The sequence below is a fragment of the Myxocyprinus asiaticus genome, chromosome 2 (genome assembly GCF_019703515.2).
Source record: "Myxocyprinus asiaticus isolate MX2 ecotype Aquarium Trade chromosome 2, UBuf_Myxa_2, whole genome shotgun sequence".
Lineage (NCBI taxonomy): Eukaryota > Metazoa > Chordata > Actinopteri > Cypriniformes > Catostomidae > Myxocyprinus > Myxocyprinus asiaticus.
The window spans coordinates 28,179,448-28,203,869 of NC_059345.1; the positions used below are offsets into that span (position 1 = coordinate 28,179,448).

General features: G+C 38.9%; 1 protein-coding gene across 1 annotated transcript in view; it reads left to right on the forward strand.

The window, feature by feature from the left end:
- The window catches only part of LOC127452046 (ras-related protein R-Ras2-like), a 65,948-nt gene that overhangs the window by 30,700 nt on the left and 10,826 nt on the right, over positions 1–24,422 (forward strand). The window contains exon 2 of the mRNA XM_051717199.1: positions 21,783–21,870. Coding sequence (XP_051573159.1) covers positions 21,783–21,870 — 88 coding nt within the window. The remainder of the gene's footprint in view (positions 1–21,782; positions 21,871–24,422) is intronic.

Genomic DNA, 24,422 nt, shown 5'->3' on the forward strand with positions numbered 1-24,422 from the left:
TCTGACATTTATGTGTGCAGCACTCCAGCTGCGCTGCACTCACGATACACGTGTGTTGCCTATAAAATGAAATGATGGTTGAATGTAAAATTAGTCCTAATTTAAAGATTTTTTTTTTATCACATCATGTTTTCAAGATTTTAACCGTCTCTTTCAAAACCAAGGTGTATCATGAAAACGTGAAACCGTTACATCCCTACTGAATGCTATAATGATTTGACAATAATAATTATACTAAAATTTGAAAATGTTGTCACAGCTCGAAATGTTATGTCAGTGACTGTCTGGTCTCTCTTCTTGCGAAGTGGATGAAAAGTTATTTGGTCTCTAAAGCTGGGTGGGTAACAATACAAATCTTTATTGCAGTAGCAAGTGTGGAACAGTCACACACAGGATAGACGTCATGAAAGTGCTGACCTGATATCACACTCCCAGACAATTGCTCTCTCTCTCTCTCTCTCTCTCTCTCTCTTTGATTCTTTTTTTGTGTTGTGGAGCAAATGTTGAGCAATGCAAAGCCTTTTGGCAGTGCCTGCCCTGATGATTTTCCACACAGGCACGTGCCACAGGGTCAGTGGATTTATAGTGGGCTTTGATTAAGTTACAGTTCTGTGAGTCACTGAGCTCATGGCGCCTTCCCCCGGAAGCCTGGCCAGTGAATCAGCCCCCCTGCCTTGCATTCCTCATGTGCCCTCAGTTTGCATGGATACCCACCCCACCCTCTGCCCCAGTCCTAGCCCAACATTGGCCACACTCTCCCCCAGCCTGATAGTACTATCTACCCTCTCTCTCAGCCCCAGCCCAATAGTGTTATCAGCCCTCTCTCCCAGCTGTAGCCTAGTACCATCCACCTTCTCCACCATCTCTAGCCCAGAACCATCTACCCTTTTCCCAGCCCTAGCCCAACAGCATTCACCCTCTAGCCCAGCACGAGCCAACCTCTCCCTCAGCCCAAGCCCAGCACCATACCACCATGCAAAATATTGATACATTTTGCTAACCATTTATTATTAACTCCATTATTTAAGGGTCATGACTCTTTCTGTTTAAAAGTAACTGCAAATTGTGAATATTAACTAAAATGAATATTAGCAGAATATTAACTGATAATAACGTTTTTTCCCTTTGAATGTTTTTAAATTGATGTAACCAATTAGTGCATCCTCTATTTGCTAGAGGGCTATTGGATTTTTTTTACCTTTTGGAGTTTGGACCAACGAAGTATTATTATGAAGTGTATTAGTCATGCTTAGAACACATTTTTACTCTTCTTTGTGGCTAGTACTGTCATAAGAGACAAATGGATCATCAATACGAACTTAAATCTTGGAGTGTCCATGCTTTGTCAGTGTTTCTTTTAGCTAAGCTCTGAAAACCTACTACAGAAATCTAATGCCCTGGTTTCCTGAAATTCATTTGCATTGCTGTTGTAGTGGGCGGGGACTGAGGATTTCAAGAATCAATACTCAGTTCATTTCATGCAACAATCTTGTGTAGCCTCCAGGCTTGTGTAGAGCAATAAAATGAGTTCTGTATCGTTCAGTATCATTCACAGTAAAAAATGGAATCAGCTTCTCATACAGAACAGCATAATCCCTCCCAATCTTCAGACGGAGGCTCAAGGCTCACCTCTCTCAACAATATTTTAATTAATAAAAAATTGCATTGGCTGGATAGTTTATTTGCACTAGGTTTTTTTGTATCCACATTCTGCTATGCAGTTGTTACAAAGGGAGACAGGTTTAGTTTAGACGGCTGAGCTGAGTTCATTAGCAGTGCAGCTGTTGCAGGGCTGTTGGACTGAAAGCAGGGGGTCGAGAGATCTTCAACACAGGGATGCCGCGGATCCTTAAAAAGTCTTAAATTCAGTTTTCCAAAATTTAAGGTCATAAAAAGACTTAAATACCTTAAATGATACAACAAAAGTCTTAATTTTTATTTAAAGAGGTCTTAAATGTGGGGGTGGAAAGACAGGAATCTTGATATGCCAATGTTATTATCAAACTTTTAAATAATACAAATTTAATTAAATAAATGCATGCGCTGTGTCCTTCAAAGTGAAAACACGGCACTATTGTATTTTTTCCAAGCACGCGGGGGCTTGTGAGTGTTTTCAGCTGTTGCAGAGCAGTTCACAACCATTAAGCCATATTGGAAATTTATGACAAACTATCACTAAAGATCAGCTGTTGATGACGATGATCTAGTGTTGAGGGAATATGACAATGTTTACTGTTGTTTATATGGTAAAACGTTGTAGATTATTGTAGAAGTATACATTTTATTTCCCTTATCTGTTTGAATGAGTAGCTGGAAACAGTGAAGCGCAAACATTTCAAAATAAGAGTCCCTGGTGTATTTCAAAGTTAAATTTCCTTTAAAGTTAAAAGTTCCACTCTATGATTGTCTTGAGTATTTTAAACTTGCATATAGCCTACCCTGTTTTACTGATAAGCAATGTCAATGTTAAGCATGTTGAATGTGTGCCCCTGCCTGTTTAAGTAAGAGTCTGTGATACATGATTTATTTTGAGATTGTGTGGGTTTGTTTTGGTATGGGGATATGGTATTAATTTTATTTGTTCAGGTCTTGAAAAATGTCTTAAAAAGTCTTAAATTTGATTTTAAGGCCATTCTCTGTTGACCTCTCTCATCAACAAGGCGTTTCCGTCCACAGAACTGCTGTTCAGTGGATGTTTTTTGTTTTTAGCACCATTCGGAGTAAATTCTAGAGACTGTTGTGTGTGAAAATCCCAGGAGATCAGCAGTTACAGAAATACTCAAACCAGCCCATCTGGCACCAACAATCATGCCACGGTCCAAATCACTGAGATAAAATTTTTCCCCATTCTGATGGATGATGTGAACATTAACTGAAGCTCCTGACCCGTATCTGCATGATTTTATGCAGTGCACTGCTGCCACATGATTGGCTGATTAGATAATCTCATGAATAAGTAGGTGTCCAGCTGTTCCTAATAAAGTGATCAGTGAGTGAATGTATAAACTATCTTTAACTTTTGAGGCTGATGGCATTTGGTTCTTTTTACATGGTGTCACAAAGGTCAATTCAGAATTTAACTTGTAATTACAAGTTTGACGAAGATGTGAGCGGTTATTACTAATTATGGTAATTACAGTAATTCTGAAATTATGTGAACACACCAATAGTTCTGGTTGTGGTAAACTCTCTAATCTGCAGCAACCAAAACATTCTTTTGGGATTAGGAGCTAATTCCTCTGTCAGAATGAATTGGTGTTTGTTGAAAAAGATGAGCACTTTGATTTAGCGTGATCCATATCAGCTTCTCTGGGAGTAAAATGGTATCTGGATATGAATTGTACTGCTCTATCCTCACTTTCTCCAACAGGAGGGCTTGTGAGGACACCTGGTGTGTAGTGCCATTAGCTTTTATTTATTAGGAGCAGTCTGGTACTTTAATAGCATTTCTGTTCTCTGTGTGTTGGGAGACTGCTGGCCTAAAACGGTAATAGTACTGTATTTTTGTCAGACTGCCAAGCAAAGATCTCACTCTGTTAGTTTTTTCCTAGAACAACAAAGAAGCCTGACTTAAACTTCAAAAATATTACAGTATTAAGTAGCTAGGGAGCATTGTGAGGTTTTTCAGAAAATTCCTCCTTTGTGTTTAGAAAGCAGCTGTGCCAGTAGAATCCTGACCATATGGGTGGTTAACATTGAACTGAAGAGCACCAGCCATAAAAGAAGGCTGTTTGATTAGACAGGGGTCAAGAGAGTGATGGCTCTCAGCTCTCTTGCCCTGCTGATGGTCGTTTTTGATATGGCTGACTTGTTCCACATTCCAAGCCTTGAATGACTGCTGTATGCTAACACATGACCTCATCCAACTGTGTCATGTACTTCCTGGAATTTGAAGTGGTCCTGTAATTAATGGCACTTGTTAAGGCAAGCATTACTATTGCTATTGCTTATACTTAGGGTTAAGGATTTGAACAGACTAAGTATTACATTTTGGTGCGTAACTCATCCCGCACTGTTTGTGCTACAGACATGAATGATACCTCAAATCATGCAACTTTTGAGGAGAGGTGTTTAAATAGGCTTGTGATTTTTCACTTGGTGGACAATAAATCCTTATTGACATTTTTTCCCCATTCTGATGGTTGATGTGAACATTAACTGAAGCTCCTGACCCGTATCTGCCTGATTTTATGCAGTGTACTTCTGCCACATGATTGGCTGATTAGATAATCTCATGAATAAGTAGGTGTCCAGGTGTTCCTAATAAAGTGCTTATACTGCGTCTGAATTTCGGGTACTGTCAGAGAATGTACTGCATTTGATGAAGAACGCACTTCTCAGGCTGTTAACACAGTACATTCTTTAGGTATGCATCTGATTAATATGAAAAAATTCATCCGGACATCATAATGGAAAGTGGGCAGTGTCCTGTGAGCTATATCTATGACGTGGTAACAGCAACCGTGAAAATAATTTACTCTGGTTTTGTTAAACAAGTACAATTTGTTTAAGGAACAACTTTCTTGGTATAGTTATAGTTACAAGTTGAAAACAGACACCCGATTCGCGATTGTCTGCGAGCAACCACCCAGAACAACCTATGTTCAGAAAATGTACAAAGAGTATTTTCTGTATGTAAAAGAATTTCGTTATGGTTCACTTAGAGCTGAAGACCACTACATGAGTTCCTCTTTTAAGACTCTTAAAGAGTGGCTAGCTCATCTGATGCTTCACTTGTCCAGTATTTTTTTTTTTTTTTTTGTGGTTGTCCCAGACAAGCAGGCAATTGTTAGTGTTGAGTCCTGACTTGGACATTAATAGGTGTATGAGCTCATGCATAGGATAGTTTTACTCCATTAATCGAGCCACAAGTTAGCCTACTTGTGATGAATGAGGTTGAATAGTTAATTTTAACCATGACTTACTGGTTTTCTTGGCTTGGAATGGGCATATGACCAGTTGGCCAAACAACACAAATAGAAAGGTACTCCACTTTAGCTTGTTGTGTCACAAAAAAGAGAATAATGTGGTCCCAGCATTCAGTATCTGAAGCTTACCATAATAAAAATCAATTTTTCCCCTCAACAAAATCAGTGAGGGCAAAGTAGCAGCTTAGCAACATTGGTGGCATAGTTCTGGCCTAGGGCACTTTAGGGAAGGGGAAGGCTGAGAATGTTGTATGACCTCATAGGAAAGAAAAATCACAAATTAGAATTCATTTGAATTAATAAAAGAGTGTTATATTTTCAGTTCTTTGGGTGCTGCATACTTCACCAAATAAAAATGAAAATTCTCTAATTTACTCACCCATATGCCATCCCAGATGTGTACTTTCTGTCTTCTGCTGAACACAAATGAAGATTTTTAGAAGAATATTTTAGCTCTGTAGTTCCATAAAATGTAAGTGAATGGGGATCAGAATTCTAAAAGCTCCAAAAAGGACAAAGTCAGCATAAAAGTAATCCATAAGACTCCAGTTGTTATATCAATATCTTCTGAAGCGATCCAGTTGGTTTTGGGTGAGAACAGACCAAAATGTAACTCCTTTTTCACTTTAAATCTTGTCATTGCAATCTTCAGGCACATTCATGATTTCAAGCTCGATTACATTTTCTAGTGCTTGATGCATGCACAGATTGCTAGATGACACTATAGGAAGTGTAATCGAGCTTGAAATCATAATCGCCAAAGAGATCGCTGTCAAGACGTACAGTGAAAAAGGAGTTTTATTTTGGTCTGTTCTTACCTAAAACGAATTGGATTGCTTCAGAAGATATTGATTTAACCACTGGAGTCTTATGGCGTTCTGATCACCATTCACTTGCATTGCATGGACCTACAGAGCTGAGATATTCTTAGATAGGGTGAGTAAATGATGAGAACATTTTCATTTTTGCGTAAACTGATCCTTTTACCAAATAACAAAACAATAGAGGTTAAGCAGTTGCTCAGCCACAGAGCAATAAAAACTTGATCTGTACCCATGTAGAGGAGTGATGGCAGACTTGTTCTCTTTTTTTTTTTCTCCTCCAGTTTGGTTTTGGTGTGATTTAGAGCAAAGCCAACTGTGCAGGTGAGAAGGAAGTATCTTTCATAATTGGAAACCAGTTCCTTAAATTACGGTAAAATATAGGGCACTACATACAACGGGCAGCTGTCCATTTAAGCCATTTGCGTGAAATGACCTATTTGAGTGTGGTCTCTGGTCGTGTGTCTTTATAGGGCTCCCTGGTGAGTTCAAATGGAGCGTTCAGTCCACAGTGATCTTTTGCAGAGCGATTGAAGTCCTATTGCCACTGAAACTATTTGGAGGGTTTTGTCAGCTCTCTCAGTCTCTTTCTGTTCTTTTAAACTCTGCGGGGATCCGCCCGTTGTTGTGGAAGGCCAACAATCCGTTTATGCGGCTTTGTTTGATTTGAATGTCTGTTTAAAAGTATATGTTTTATAGCAGAATATCTACAGACAGTGTTGGGTAATGTTACTTTTAAAAGTAACTCGTTAGAATATTGTGTTACTCCTTAAAAAGTAACTTTTAAAAAGTTAATTTTTATGGAAAGTAAAGCGTTATGTGCTTTACTTTTGCGTTACTTTTTTTCTCACAGCCACTTTCTCTTCTGCTATGCATTCCATACAAATAAGCCATGCATTGCATACAAGAGACATTACAGGTCATATTAGCTACTGTACAACACTCATGTCAAAACAACATAGTAAACAAACAGATATTTAGAAAGTAATTCTTTATGTCATATTTATAATAAAGAATCAATAACATGAATATGCATGATTTGTTTTTCTATCAGCATAGCAGCCAGTATGAATAATGAAAAATAACCACTGTCTTACCTAAAGCAGCAAAGTCCAACACTTGAACCTGCATCATATATGTCATCATGTGCTGTGCCCATCGACAATGTCAGTCAACTTAAGATGTTTTTCAAAAGTCAGGATAAAATTCATTGGGGAATGCCAGCCTAACATGTTCAAGGAATGTGTCTGATAATAAAAGAATAATTTTCACTTAAGTCATCTCAGTGCACGCTTGTTTTGAGTTGATCCACGGTGCTTACAGACGCCACTGGTTGATCACATACAACTTCAAAGGTGCATGTTGATACAACTTGAATGGAATCATTTTTATGCTACCAAAATGCCATAAAAATGGTTTGTTTCATGAATCAAACTACTTGTTTATTATATAACAAAAATGTAAAATATTTTTAGAAACTAAGACATTTTCTCTGCATACACAATCTATGTAGAACGTTGCTCAGAACCACTGATCCAGAGTCAGCTTTTCTCATCCCATTCTCCCAGTTACGGGGAGCTGTAACACAGAGCAGTTCAGCTGCATAAATCAGTGAATTGAGCAAGTATTTCACCCTGTGTATCATGTCTTGGCCATTGGAAGACTAGTCTTATAATCCCTCTGCCTAAACGCTTACTGTTTACTGATTTCTTAATGCAGTGTATAATAACACATGAATCCATTGCGTTTCACTCAACCGAATGCTGACCTCATATTACACTAAAACCCGGCTTGTATAGCTAATGTGCATGCGCATTAGCGAGTTGATTGACAGGCGATGTCTGTGTCTAAAAGGTGATGGGCTCTTTTACCTGCAAGGCGGGCTAGAGCTTCATGGTTGGGCGTTCCAGTTTCTCCCATTTATTTAAATAGAAGTGACTCGTCTCTGCTAAATAGCCTCTGGCCTCACACTCTATAGAACTGCAATGCCCATCATGCACTACATCTCCTCCCCGAAGTTTGCACACTTTTACTCCTGATTTTTCGCAATACAGGGAAAGTAGAGGTGTACAAAAGCAACGTTACTTTATTTTAAAAGTAACTTGGATATTATGGTCTAAAATAAAAAAAATATTTCGTTACTTTACTCGCTACCCCGTTACCCCAACACTGTCTGCAGATACCTTCACCCAACTGCAGATGGAGGTTTTAATGCTTGACCTACTTTTCTGAGGAGTTTCCAGGGCTCCCATACCAAATACTTGGACCACTACTGGAAATGATCAATGATCTGGCTAGAATCCTCGATTACATGCAGAAATAAAGAGAATCATGTGCTGCCATATTCTGCCTCCAGCTGTGGTTCATGTGATGAGAAAATCCATGGCAATGAATTTTGTTGTCTGAAGCACATCAACAGGAAGTTTGCAGTGTCCCTCAGTTTCGGATGAGGGCCAGCCCAATTGATTAGTTACAGAGGATGGGGGCAGTAAGATATTTCATCAGGTGTTGTTTTGCATCTGACATCTGTACGAGCACTTAACATACGCCTTATGATACACTACATCATTACTCAAAACATTTGCCAGAAACTTTGCAATCCCCTGCGCCCTTTCAGTAATTACTCCCTACATGCTTACTGTTCTCGTTCATATTGTTATTACCGAATGACCTTTCTGGCTGTTGCATGAGCTCATGGGGAAATTAGGCGTTTCAACAGGAAATGGAGGCTCTTTTGTGTGTTAAGGTTGGGCTAGTCAATCTGTGCTGAACAAGAGGGAAATGGAGGCGCATGTGGAGGCTGTAGTCATGGGCTTTGTCCAAAACACAAGGCAGCTGCCTTGCTTTGCTGCTCAGTCATACAATAACTTAAGCCCACTTAAGTATACCTCAGTCAGACACAAAAGCTAGGTGTCTGCGTACAGGACATGTAATGTGCAAATTTCGTCATCAACACATTACTCAAGCGCTGAACGCGTACAGCCTGATTTCTTCTAACTGCGCGTACTTTGAACATATGCTAAGTATGCGCATTCACCTGGAATTAGTTGCACGAATTATTGGGTCCACAAGGTGGCAACAATCCCTATTGAGCCATTGCTGTCACAAAGAAGTGCTAGAAGATGAAATCACCTTTAAACAACAGGAGACAAATGTGAAAACAACAGTGGATGTGCACATCAAGAGTGCTTGTGTGAGGAGGACATGAGATACCTGCATTTGTATAACTCCAGTCTGAATGAATATAAATACATCTTTATGAGCCTAAACTCTTGAAAATAAATAGTGCAGTCGCTCATAGCAGTCGTAGGGTGCACACGCCAATCGCTTATGTATGTGCGTACAGTCAAATGATGTATACTTTGAAAGATTAGTGTTCGACTGTACGCAGACACTAACTGTTTGTGTCAAAACCTAAGTATACTGTACTTTGGGCTTTAACAGGCAGCATTTTAGTATGAAGTTTCCTCCTAAGGAATTGGTTTCAAACAGGCTTGCAACCCTGCTGAAAAACGAGAGTAGCTCTTCATCAGCACATGTTTGAATGCTGGTCAACAACACAGGATGCTGGTGTGCTGTTGTTCCAACAAGGCTTTTTACCATAAAACAATTCTGGTCGACCAGCTTCACCATCCAAGTTTTGCTGGTGAACAACATGACTCTGGTGGTCCTCCAGCTAGACCAGCACCAAACCCTACCATGGTAATTGCATGTTGGTAAAGCTGGTCTCTTCAGCAGTGAAGGCACCGTCATTTTATGTCCAGTTATCTAGAACAAATTCAAATGAAAGTTTTTAATATGAACGTAACCAAGCAAATATTTAGTGACTTCAGTGCTTATTTCACTGTAGAAATTAAGTCATAAGTTGAAAACATGGTTCTTTCAACCACCCATTCAGACAGCATTTATATTTGTCCACCAACCTCCAAACCACATGCCTCTTCAGTAGTGGGAAATCATAGACAGTGACAAATACATCTTTGCCTTCAAAAACCGACCATAGCATCTTAGTAGACAAGATGTTACGCAAACATCGGATTCAGACGTGCCTTGTTGCCTTCTTATCTCCGTATACTGTCTGCAAAGGCAGCATTTTTCAGCTTTCAGACAAAGCCATGGTGTGCTGACTCGGTGTGGACACCGGTACCACGCAGTCCGTCTGCTTCATGTTAACCTTCCCATCACAGTTATTTGTGCGTGATTACTGACAGCTGCCAAAGGCCAAGCTGTCAGCTAGCCCTTGTGGAGGTCAGCATTGTGAAGACCCCTGAATGTCGAAAGTTCACCGTTTCTAAAGTTGAATGATGATATTGTTGGTTACATGTTACCCAGCATGGGGATGACAGATTTGCTTGGCCAGTGTTCAAAAGAGCACTACAAACATGGACTGGTAGCCTAGTTTAGGGTCGATTGCTTCAGGGGATCATTCAAGTCTCGTAACCGCGTGATGTCCAATTCAAGGGTTTTTCCTGTAGAAAATGGTCTTAGTCTTTAAGCTGGAACTAAGTTTTGCAGTCAGCTGCACAGTGATGAATTGATTCCAAGATGAATATGTCTCACTTTCTCTCAGTACTGTGTCTTGGCACCAATAAAAAGGAAAAACTATTAGCTTTTTTAAAATTAACTTTACAATAACTAGTTCCTTCTTATTGGATTGGTTTTCTAGATGTACTGTTTGTAAAGTAGATAAATTCTGCATGGATGTGTTATTCAGCAGCCTCAAGTTGAACAGTATACACTGTTAAGCACTACAACCATGTTCTCGCCTTTTTGCTGTGCTCAGTGCTATCACTCTCTCTTTGGCAAATGTCATATTCATATTCTGCCTGAGAACAAACACCCCTTGCACACCTGAATAGTTACAGGCCCATTCGTAGGACACAAACAAATGAGAAAATAAGTCCCACACACTGGCGGGCTAACGAAAATGTATTCTATTCATTAAACAACGATGTTATGGTCAAACAACCTTCTTCAGGCATACATATGCCTGCATGCTTGATGAATGTTTGAGATCGTTTCACCAAAATGTCTTTACTTAATAAAGAAAAGGAATTTTGCAAGCTCTGCCAACACCAAAGACTTTCTTTTTCACCTACGTATTTAATATTTTCTACTCCCTACATTTCTAGGGGCACGGGGCCATACATGTGGATGGATAAATGTAAAATAAATGTGTGCTGCTGTTTAAAGCCTGGCATGGTGCCTTAGGGTTGGATGTGATTTGGATGTGTAACGACTGCCTGGCTTTAATTAAAGAAGCAACACTTGGATCAGGGCCTTCGTTGAATCTGACTCCGGGCCATACACCTGTCATCTAAATACAAACTCCCTTTTTTCACATACTCATGTATACAGTATACACACACACACACACACACACACACTCACATTGAGAAACAGAGATAAGAGTCTGATGGATTAACTTCATTCTTGAACAGTTCATGGCCCCTTTAGCTACGTCAGTGTTCACCTCAGCTTTAATGAAGCTTCAGGAGCATGTAAGCGTGCACTTGTCATTTACATTATAAATTTGGAACTGTTGGCATTTTAGGGGGTATAATAGTTTTCTTTTTCCAGCTTCGACAATATGATAGTAACAGTGAGTTTTATCTATTTATTTATTTATTTTATGTTGTAAAACTTTCTCCTGTCCCAGTTTAATGTGCACAGACAACTATTAGTGAGAAAAATATAAGCTTATTTCAGTGGATTTGTGGTGCTTTTAAAACATTGCTCTATTAGGTTGAGTGGCTTGAATTCAAACTAATGACATCACATACTATCATACCACTCTAACTATTTCTGCAGTGTACGACAGAAATAGTATGAGTCGTATGGTAGTATGTGATTACAAATTTAACTATTAAAATAAAACAGTGGTGTGAATTTGGAGTGGGACTTCCTGTTTGTTCAACCATTGGCAGATATTTGGGTTTAGAAAACAATATTTTAAGAATTTAAAAGCAGCTTTAAAGACCTTGTGAAATAAAAATGTAAGTTTTGCAGCTTTTAGTCCACATCTATTAGCTTTAAGTTCATCTATATGCTTGTGTTCCCCTCGTATTTCTAACAATAAAGAGATAGTTCACCTAAAAATGAAAATTATTTAGTCATCCTCATGCCTCCCAGATGTGTATGACTTTATTTCTTCTGCAGAACACAAAGATTTTAGAAAAATATCTCTTTTGGTCCTTACAATAGGGTTGCGCGGTTTACCGGTACTAATGAAGTATCGCGATACCAAAAAAATTTTAACGGTACGGTATCATCATGTTGCTAATTTTGGTACCATATTACAGTATGCTGTCATTAGCAAAATGATATGATATATGACAGTTTTGAGATGAAATCAATGACCATTTGAAAATAAAATAAAAAAAACCTCTGGATATGGCCAAGTGTGATCATTAAACAGCACAAAGATGTAATTTAATTAAATAATATACAGTTACATGCGCTGCACGCTACAGAATGAACAAGAGGTGCCATCTGTCATCTGTTCACACACACACACACAGAGTCACGTGTGCACATGCTCACACAAATGCAACACTCACTACTGGTGCTTAATTTTCATGCAGTGTGTTTAGAGTATAAACGGCTGTTAACACTTAAATGAACTCCTCTGGTGCAGCTCGGATATTTCAGCTTGAGAGTCACGACAGGAGAATCCCAGCATTAATGGGAAGCTTGATATAACTAACCCGTCACAAACAGGAGGAACTCAAAGGTCTGTTAAAATAAAAGTCCCGCTAAAATGAAAGCTCTATTCAACTGGATGCGTGAAATTGAAGACAAAATGTAATATTCAAAAAGAAGTGATAATATTCATAATAACAATTATGTCATATTAAATGGTTGTATTATTATTATTATTATTATTATTATCATCATCTGTAAGAAATATCACAAATGCAAGTGTATTATCAGCATGTTGTGATTTTCATTAATGCTGTGAAGCTCTGTTCTGCAGCATTTTATTTTACCAAAAATAAAACTGAAATTTTTTGAAAAAATAAATAAAAAAAATAATAAAATTAATTAAATATGTAAATATATAAATTAAAACGGAAAACGCATAATTTGTATCTGTGCAGTTCTTTAATCAAGCCATTTTCTGTGTAATTTCATAAAAAATCTGAGGCTTTTTATTTGTTGATTATAGTATCGATTTAATATTGATACTGACGTACCAGGTCTGGTATCGTACCGAAGCCAACATTTTGGTATCGGAGCAACCCTACCTTACAATGCAAGTGAATAGTGACCGGACCTTTTGAAGCTCCAAAGATCACATAAAGGCCACATAAAAATAATCCATAACGCTACAGTGGTTTAATCCATATCATCAGAAGCGAAATGATAGGTGTGGGTGAGAAACAGATCAATATTTAATTCCCTTTTTACATAAAACTCCACTTTCACTTTCTCTTTTATTAAAGTGTTTAAAAAATGTGAAAGTGAAAGTGGAGATTTATAACTACAGAAGTGTGTTCAATAGCATATTATCTATTTTTGCTGTTTTATCAAAATTGGTATTGAAAATAATGAAATTTTACTGGTATTGGTACCGACTACTGAAATTTTGGTATCGTGACAACCCTAGTATGCATTTTAGTGGATTCATACATTGTGTTATGGTATGCAAGTGATTCATATCTCAGATATGTCTTAGACAGATAAATGTTTAGAATGTGGGTGAATAGTGCAGTAGGAGTGAAATTTGACTACAAACACCCCACTCTGATCTAAACATAGACTGCTATTCTTCACATTGACCATGATTCAAACCAGTCCACTCTGACCTTTTTTTTTCTTGGGCAAACAAGTGCTTGCTGTTTAAATGTATGAATTCACTGGGTGGATTGAGGATGCATGAATGGATGGAGGGATAGGTGGGTGTTGAAAAGCAAAAAGAAAAAGAGAAGTGACTGAAGTGGAAAGGAGTGTCCTCATGTGAGGTGGGCGGAATGGTGATATCTCGTTTGTGACATCATCACCACACAGAGGACTGTGCTTTGCTGGCTGTGGGCCCTATAGGTGGAGTTTCCTTCCTTTAGGCCAAAGTGGAGTGCCATGTTGGAGGTGCCCTGCTGACTTCCACCCAACTGGGGAGGGACTTTTCCTCTCCCAGAATGCTTTGCGTCAGGTGGCTTGGATCACCCTTTATGGCTGCCGAGAGTTGTATGACACAGCTGGAAACTCTGGCTAACACACTTTAATTGGTATACCTTGGCATAGAGAGCTTGAAACTGCATTTGGGGAGTTAAGAGCCCCACTGAAAGTGCCAAACGACTTGACTGATAACTGAAAGGAATAGTTGGCAGTTGAAAATGAATAAATTGAAAGCTTAAAAAAAGCACCCAGAAGTATCATAGAAGTAGGTAGTCCATGTAGCTTGTGCATCATATTTAGAATCACGGTTTTGGTAAGAAATGTCAGTATTTTCCGTGAAAATATTGACGTCAGTTCCACGTTCGTGGGAGCTATGAAAGAGGCTCGTGCATAGCTCCAATGAACGCCCAACGGACATCAAGATTTTCACTAAAAAATGACTTGAATTGTGGTTGTTTCTTACCAAAACATATTGTCTGCCTTCAGAAAACTTAGGGTGGTTTCACATATTGTAAGTTTTAAGTGAACCAGAAAGGGAACCAGCCACAATGACCTCGGTGCTTTTGGTGTTCACAATGTAAGTGGACTTAAAAGAGGACCCAGTTTCTTTTTTTGGTCCTCTTCACATTAATGTGGTCTCAGACCCCTTGTTGTTAACACAACAGCTCCTTAAGAACTCAGACCCCATTGCAGCTAGGGCTGTCACAATTATGAAATTTTTTATGATAAGCAATTGTCATACAAATTGTCATACTTCTTAAAGTTCATGTATGCTTATTACAGACAGGCCTACACCTTAAGTAGTAATTTACTGATGTTTAACTTGAAATCATATAATAAAATGGGGCTATATGATTACTTTTAAGGCTTAAAGGAATATTCAATTTTTCATAAAAAAAAATCAGGGATAGAATTATATAAAAAGTCATATTTGATATGTTATATCATTTATGAAACCCAGACAACACCGCCAATTATATTACTTTATGCAATTGTAATAATGTATACTGTATTTCTGTAAATTCTTTACTTTCTCACATAAGGCTCTCCGATAAAACCTACAACCCCTTATTTCACATGAAGGAAAACATTTGAAATTCTTTGTGCATTTGAAAATGTTTCTTTATCTATCATCTCGAGAGTAATGGAGCAAGCAAGCGTCTCCTCCTTGCATGTCATTTATATTGTGTGTATGAGCCAAGAACATTGGTCATTGTGCAAATAAAATGTGAAACTATAAAAAAATCCTCGCTTGTATTTTCGTGGGAGTTTGCCGCGAACCTCCATAGATGGTACGCCCATCAGAGCACTTTAAAGTGGTTCATCTTACCGCGATGCTCTGCTCTGAATGCGGCCGGTCCGTTAATTTTAGGTGCTCAATACAAGAAGAACGGAATATGAGACACAAAAACACGTCATGTAATCATGATATATCTATATTCGCTTAAAATTCCCATGTGTGGACAGTAAATTGTGACTGGAATATGAAGTACACTATATTGCCAAAAGTATTCGCTCACCCATCCAAATAATTGAATTCAGGAGTTCCAATCACTTCCATGGCCACAGCTGTATACAATGAAGCACCTAGGCATGCAGACTGCTTCTACAAACATTTGTGAAAGAATTGGCCGCTCTCAGGAGCTCAGTGAATTCCAGCATGGTACTGTGATAGGATGCCACCTGTGCAACAAGTCCAGTCGTGAAGTTTCCTCACTACTGAATATTCCAGTCAACTGTCAGTGGTATTATAACAAAGTGGAAGCGAATGGGAATGACAGCAACTCAGCCACGAAGTGGTAGGCCATGTAAAATGACAGAGCATGGTCAGCGGATGCTGAGGCGCATAGTGTGCAGAGGTCGCCAACTTTCTGCAGAGTCAATCGCTACAGACCTGCAAAGTTCATGTGGCCTTCAGATTAGCTCAAGAACAGTGTGTAGAGAGCTTCATGGAATGGGTTTCCATGGCTAAGCAGCTGCATCCAAGCCATACATCACCAAGTGCAATGTAAAGCATCGGATGCAGTGGTGTAAAGCACGCCGCCACTGGACTCTAAAGCAGTGGAGACGCGTTCTCTGGAGTGACGAATCACGCTTCTCCATCTGGCAATCTGATGGACGAGTCTGGGTTTGGCGGTTGCCAGGAGAACGGTACTTGTCTGACTGCATTGTGCCAAGTGTGAAGTTTGGTGGAGGGGGGATTATGGTGTGGGGTTGTTTTTCAGGAGCTGGGCTTGGCCCCTTAGTTCCAGTGAAAGGAACTCTGATTGCTTCAGCATACCAAGAGATTTTGGACAATTCCATGCTCCCAACTTTGTGGGAACAGTTTGGGGATGGCCCCTTCCTGTTCCAACATGACTGCGCACCAGTGCACAAAGCAAGGTCCATAAAGACATGGATGAGCGAGTTTGGTGTGGAAGAACTTGACTGGCCTGCACAGAGTCCTGACCTCAACCCGATAGAGCACCTTTGAGATGAATTAGAGCGAAGACTGCGAGCCAGGCCTTCTCGTCCAACATCAGTGTCTGACCTCACAAATGCGCTTCTGGAAGAATGGTCAAAAATTCCCATAAACACACTCCTAAACCTTGTGGAAAGCCTTCCCAGAAGAGTTGAAGCTGTTATAGCTGCAAAGGGTGGGCCGACGTCATATTAAACCCTGTGGATTAAGAATGGGATGTCACTTAAGTTCATATGCGTCTAAAGGCAGATGAGCGAATACTTTTGGCAATATAGTGTATGTAATGCAGCCATGTATGGCAAGCCACGAGGTACTTATGTCATAAAATGCAAAGCAGACTGGTACCTCTTCGCTTTCACATCGCACAAATCAATCGAACCACAAAAGGACCTACAAACGAACCGTACTCAGACCACCTCCTAAGATGGTCTGAGTACGGTTCGGTTTTGGGTCCATTGCTGCACAATTAGACATAAATACAATCCCCATTTAGCAGATCTAGACAGGTGAAGTTTGGAGGGGAAGGGTTTCAGAGAAAACTCTCAGCGTGCTGCAGTGAAACCAGCTTACTTGCAAATTTAAATCTTAAGGAAAGAGAGAGTATGCAAGTTGATTTGCTACCCGATTACACGTCAAAGGACCTTTTAGCTTACACCATTTGCTTTGGCTTGACATCACGCATGAGTGGGCTGATTGGCTAACAAATAACAAGTTCAAAGTACCTATAAGCTTGCGTCATTCAGATTTTCATGCCTGAACTTAGTCATTTCAACTGAATTGAGTGGTTTTAATAGTAGGTTTGTTGAGAGGGGAATAGCTGTGATTTGCATTTTAGTCCAGGATGGTTGTTTCTGAGAATACAAAAACAGTAGCTTGTATGAGACTTAAAGCCATGGTCTCTGTGGAATTATTTGTGTATGTGCGTGGGTCAGACCAGTGGTGAAAAAAAGTTCTCAATTTCCATATTTAAGTAAAAGTACAGATACCACACCAATATATTACCAAAGTAAAAGTCATCCATTTAAATACTACATAAGTAAAAGTAAAACATACCTGGTTACTTAAAGTATCAAAAGTAAAAGTAAATACTGCAAATTCAAATCCATTCATCTTATGAAATGCGACCCATCCATGTTGTTACTTTTAAAGTCACATACAGTAATTGAGTCTCAGACAGGTTATTGTATACAAAATGTGACAGTTCAGTACAATAAGCAGAGTCACAGGTGGATAAGGATAGTGCATACATCAATAATTTTTTTGTGTATAAGTATTTTGTATAACATATTTCCTTCTAACATTTTACTAACATCTGTCCCTGAGCAATTTTGAGTTTAAGATACAGTATATATGCTGTTTATACACTGCCTGGCCAAAAGAAAAGTTGCCCTTTTAATTTAAATAAGCAGATACTAAAGAGCCTATGATTGGTTCATTATTGCAGTGATTAATATGTATCAGCTGGCAACAATGCTTTTAACCCTAACTGATGCAGTGTGTAGCTTCTCATTTCTTAAACAACCATGTCGGAAGACATATCCCGTGGTCGTGGAAAAGATGTTACTGTGTTTCAGAAGGGACAAATTATTGGCCTGCATCAAGCAAAAAATACAACTAAGGAGATTGTTGAGATAACTGGAATTGGGTTAAGAACTGTCCAGTGCATTATTAAAACCTGGAAGCATAGTGGTGAACTGTCAGCTTTGCGGAAGAAATGCGGTCGGAAAGAATCTTGAATGATCGTGATCGGAGATCACTAAAACGCTTGAAGTCACATCATAAAAAAATCAACAGTAGAACTCACGGCTATGTTTAATAGTGAAAGTAAGAGCATTTCCACATGCATAATGCGAAGAGAACTTACAGGATTGGGACTAAACATTTGTGTGGCCACAAGAAAGCCACTTGTTAGTGAGGCTAATCGGAAAAATCAACTTCAATTTGCTAGGAAGCATAAAGATTGAACTGTGGAGCAATGGAAAAAGGTCATGTAGTCTGATGAGTCCAGATTCACCCTATTCCAAAGCGATGGGCGCATCAGGGTAAGAAGGAAAGCGCATGAAGCGATGCACCCGGTTCGACTCTCCCGTCATCAATACAGTATCTCGGGCAAAGGTTAATGAAACTCTGGATGGAAATAAATGTTGTGACACTGCATAAGGTTGTCGAAACAATGGCGCAAGGAATGCGTGCCATAATCAAAGCTAAAGGTGGTCCAACTAAATATTAGAGTATTTGACTTTTTTATTTTTGGCCAGGCAGTGTATAAAAAATGCAATGGTGAGGTTTACTTTAGTAGGTTTAATTTGTACAGAAATTCATACATAGGCACAAGATATATTTGTCTCTGAAATTCATTATAAGCATTTAGGCATAAAATATCTCCAAGTATAATGATAACTGAAAATCACCTTCATTGTTGGGACCAATGGTTCCCACTAGGCAAACAGCTTAACAAACATGCTAAATAATGTCAGTGAGGGTTGGGTTTAGGGAAGGGTGTGTGTGTGTGTTTGTGTGGTCAGAGAGGGCAGTGGCCTTGGAGGTATTGCTTTGCAGGAAACTGCTTCTAGTGGAATGTGTGAGCTCCCAGCCTCCCACAATGCATCATGACTAAGGGTTTGGACTAATCGCATGCTGATTGATTTCTTGGTGTTTTTGAACTCTCTTTCTCACTTAAGGCCCGGGTTGCTTAGTTTTTCTGCCTTCAGGTTGGAATCACGCACGGTCAACCGCGTTGCCTTTTTAAAGTATACTCTTTTGACTGCGAGTGAACATGAACGTGTTGACGCATGTGCACTGACAATTCACGTAGATGAGATTTTCTCGGCAAGCAGACAGTCCTCGTCTATGCAAATCGTCGACTGTTATGCTGTGCTGATGACAAAATTTGCATCACGCATACTGTGCGCGGAGTGATTGGCAACGCGGACAACCAAAGTATACTCAGGCCTTTACTCATCAATCTGATGTGTCACTTTCACTCACACATATCATTGTCACTATCATGCACACTCATTCTTGGGCCTTGTTTGTATCTTCATAATGTGTATTGTACGTAACTTCATGTGTGACTGACATGCAAAGCTGTAACACATGAAAGAGGATTGTCAAATGTTGGCATTAATGGCAGGTAGTAAGGCTGTGAAATTAAAATGTGAAATTAAAATATTTGTCAAATTTAAGAGAAAAATGCACATTCGAATGTTAAATTGAGCATTTGAATTTTGGATATGTGCCAAGCAGTGGTGATGACTTAAATTATTGGGCTAAAACAGGTGCAGTGCAACAAATAAAACAGAACGCAGGTGTCTCAAGATGTGTTTTAAAGTTTGAATTTACTTTTATATTGACACAGAGTCTAAAAAATGCATTGTTACTGCACGCAATGCTGAAAAAACAGGTCAAAGACAGTCAAAGACGTCCATCTAGTGCATGCTTACGTAGAAAAAGGCTGACATGTTCGGAGTGAACAGACCCCAGAGGTAGAGGTTTTGCAGTTGTGTCTTGACTATGCTTTGTTCTCTTATCAGCGTCTCACTGTGTAAGCATTAGGTACGTGCATATAACTGTATTTAATGAAAAACACTGTAGTACCCCTGATATTATGAAGCTTGAGTTTGTGGTAGTACTATGGCACCAGTATAGGCTACTGTGCAACACTAAGTAAGCTGACTATTGAACCGTTTATTTTCTCATTTTACATTTTTACATAAGATTTGAGAATATGAACTTACTAAATCTTTTGACTATAATATTTTGCACATTTGTTAACAGCAAATGTTCTTTGCAATAAACAATCACTACAGCATGTTGCTGATTGGTTAAAATTGATTTGTTGCACTCTCTTGTGGTTGTAGGAGACAACGTTGATTTAAAAATCAGATGTCTTATAGATTTTTCCCCCTGCCTGAAACAATGTCTTTAAATTTTGAATATAATTTTAAAATAATTACCCTAAAACTGGTAATATTTTAGTGAAAACTTTTAATTTAGTTTCTAAGCCCTGTTGACAGCCCTAGCAGGTAGTCCCATGTCTATCTGTCTGTCTGTCTGTCTATTGGTCTCACTCTCTCACACTACACTTTGCCTGTATTCCCACTGTGACGAGTGAGCGATGAAGTCAACTGCATGTGCAGCCTTGCTGATGAATTATTGAACAATGTAAAGTGGACATGATGGAGTCTTGCATGCGGTGCATACAGAGAAGCCACTGTGTGAAAGGATCACTGATGTCAAGAAAAGAGAGTCACAGGCTACTTTATGTCAGCACACAAATGCTAATATACAGTGCATGCCGCATCCTTAACTTACAATAGTTCCTGATGTAATCCAAATAATCTACTTTGAGTGCACTGACATGCACACTGATCTGTTTTCATTTGAAAACGTGTTGTTTACACCTCTCATTCACACTGGAACAGCATTTTCCTCCACTGAAAATGGAGACTTACAAAGACGCTGTCCATAACCGCATACTTTGGAAAACGAATGATGTTAGGAGACTGAAAACACTTTTCAAAATCTATTCTTTTCTGTAAAAAAACATTTGCAAAGAAGAATTTGGATACATCTTTATCTTGTACTTTATTTTTGCAATTCCATTTGGTGATGCTAGTGTCACAGAGATATCACACTTCAGCTTTAAAGATGTTTAGATATTTACTTGAAAACAAGACCAAGACACTGACTAGGAATATGATTTTTTTGCTGTGCAGGAATGCATTCTCTCAGAAGTTAAAACCATCCTCATGTAATTCAGTGCAATAGATGGTGGAGGCAGAAAGCAGAACAAACCTACTACTTTCATTTTGGAGCTTCTCGTTTCACTGCTAAAAACAGATTACTCTGGTTGCAGCAACATTAATAGTACAACGCATAATAGGAAGCTACTACTTTGGCATTGTAGTGTGTTTGAGCATGTGTTCAGTTGACACAGAGACAAGCCTGAACATAACGTTCAGCTGTCATCACTTAAACAGCCTCTTGGGAGGAGAGCCATACAAAACATGGGAAAAATGTGAAAAATGTATCCCTACAACTCCCCCTCCCCCACAAACTGACACTCTGTTTTGATTAGCCTTGAAACCTTTAGCCTGTGGAGACGGAAAAAATGTTTGGCCGAAACGTTAGTGCTTGTGGTTAATTACCGTAATTATCAACCACAAACTGAGGGCCACTCAGAAACACTGTTGACATGAACTCAGTGTTTGCACCATACACAGTTTTTGAGAAAAAACAGTTTGTCTGTTAGTTCGTGTTGTCAGTATAAGCCCTCATTTAGCACAGCTTTCAAAACAAATGCTACGCTACTCCTGTAGTTACCTCAATCAAAGCTGAGGTCAATGATGTTTTGAATTTGAAGAGGAAACAGACAGAAATCTTTCCTCACTGTGTTCATTTGTGATGTAATAATGACTGCTCTTGTTGTTTGTTTTCTTCTTCTGTGTTTAGTCATACTTTGTCACTGACTATGACCCTACGATTGAAGACTCCTACACAAAGCAGTGTGTGATTGACGAGAGGCCTGCTCGGCTGGACAGTAAGTATGATGCTGACTGAAGAGTTGAACATGACTGTCAAACAAACTCACACAGCATGTAGGGAAGAAGCTACCTGCTCACCAGCCACAAAATAAAGAACTTCATGGTTTAATGAAGAATACATCAGAGAGATCAATTGACAACTCACAGAGGAACTGATGCAAATTGTTATTATTTTGTGCATTTATGCATATTGTACAAAGTAATGTCATAGTACAAGGCTGAATGCACTGAGGTGGTCATACGATACATACATGGTAGAGGTAGAGGTGGTGTGGCATAGTGTTTTTTGCTGGTGACCAAAAGATTGTAGGTTTAAATCTCACATGGGTCAGTGTACTACCAACACTGTGCCCTTGAATAAGGTGCTTCAAGGAATGTTCCAGGTTCAGTACAATTTAAGATCTATAGATTTTGTAGATTTCTATAAAAATTATTTTGACTTGGACCCTCAACTTGTAAAATTAACAAAAGTTTACAGTAATGTATTCTATGGATGTCTATGGGGCAATGCTTTGCACAGAATTAAATGTTAAAAACACAAAGTATTGCCACTTAAGACTTAAGGCCAGTTCACACTGCCCCAACAAACGGCAACAAACACCAACATCCAATAGTTGTTGGGTTTTGTCGGATCTGTGTTTTCACCCTGTTGGCGTTCATTGGCATCTGTTTTCACAGATTTAACATGTTCAGTGGGCATTTGTCGGGTCTTGGACTTTTTGAGCAGTCTGATATGATTTTCCAACAAACTCTGATGTAATCTGTCTTCATAGCAAACCGTTACCACGACAATGAGGTAAGCGTCCCTGTCAGCTCAAAGAAAATGAATACACAAGGGCACAACTGTATTAGTAGAGCAGGAGAAACACAGACAAAAACGATTAATCACATTTTTGTAGTGAACTTGTTAAAGCATTCTATTCCTTTCTTAATAAAGAAAACAAAAAAATCTATTAGTGTTGGTTAGCTTGTTTTAGCAGTTTGTGTGGTGACACTCATGAGGAATATACAAACAAACAGGCTTTATCAAGACGCGGAGGTAGATTTGTGCTGAAGCGCTCTTCTCACACGCAAAACAGATTCTGTATTTCTCAAACGGCATCAAATTACACAAGAAATACAAATACTGAACTCAATGCAGATCTGCAATAATTAAAAATATAAACTTTTCCTCCATTTTATGGACATAATCTCATTATAGATTTTATATATCTATAAAATTATATTATCTATGACAGTATAGCCTAATGTCATGTTGAATATATGCTAAACATATTTAATCAATCGAGTGTGTATATTTATATTTTAAATCGTGCTTGTTTGGCTTCATCGGCAACACCTTTTCTTCAAAAGTGAACAACAACATACAAAGACGCAAGATTGTTGGTGTTTGTTGGATCAGTGTTAACATGACAGATATGTTTCTCAACATTCTAAATACAACAGCCAACTTTAGAATGTTTGAATTGTTGGTGTCGTTGGTGTTTGTTGGAACAGTGTGAACTGGCCTTAAACATAATTTTTGCAAACATGAAATTAGTGTACTAAAATTGCTTACTAACCTTAATAATATTGCTTTTGTTTTTTGCAAACTGAGGGATGATAAATTATTTTCTGTTGTAACTGACAGGATGCCATCGATGCTGTTGATAGAGCTGAACTTGTATTGAACCTGGACATTCCTATAACCCCTAGTTGCTCCAGGGGGATTGTAATACACTGCCTAACCAAAAGTTGCATACTCTTAATATTTCATTGGAATGCCTTTAGCTTTGGTTACGGCATGCATTCATCGTGCCATTGATTCGACAACCTTATGCAATGCCACAACATCTATTTCCATCCAGAGCTATATTAATTTTTGACCGAGATCTTGTATTGATTACGGGAGAGTTGAACTATTCCGTAAAGTCTTCTCCAGCACATCCCAAAGACTTTAAATGGGGTTACGGTCAGGACTCTGTGGTGGCCAATTCATGTGTGAATATGATTCCTCATGTTCCCTGAACTACTCATTTACAATTTGAGCCCGATGAATCTTGGCATTGTCGTCCTGAAAAATGCCTGTGCCGTCAGAGAAGAAAAAAATCCATTGATGGGATAACCTGGTCATTCAGTACATTCAGGTAGTCAGCTGACTTTATTTTATTGCAACATAACGTTGCTGAGCCTAGACCTGATCAATTGAAGCAAACCCAGATCATAACACTGCCTCCAGAGGCTTGTACAGTGGGCACAATGCATGATGGGTGCATCGCTTCATGAGCTTCCCTTCTTACCCTGATGCACCCATCTCTTTGGAATAGAGTAAATGTGGACTCATCAGACCACATGCCATTTTTCCATTGCTCCTTAGCAAATTGAAGTCATTTTTTCTGATTAGCCTCACTAACAAATGGATTTCTTGTGGCCACACAGCTGTTTAGTCCCAATCATGTAAGTTCTCGTAGCATTGTGCATGTGGAAATGCTCTTACTTTCACTATTAAACATAGCCGTGAGTTCTACTGTTGATTTCTTTATGATGTGACTTCACCAAGCATATTAGT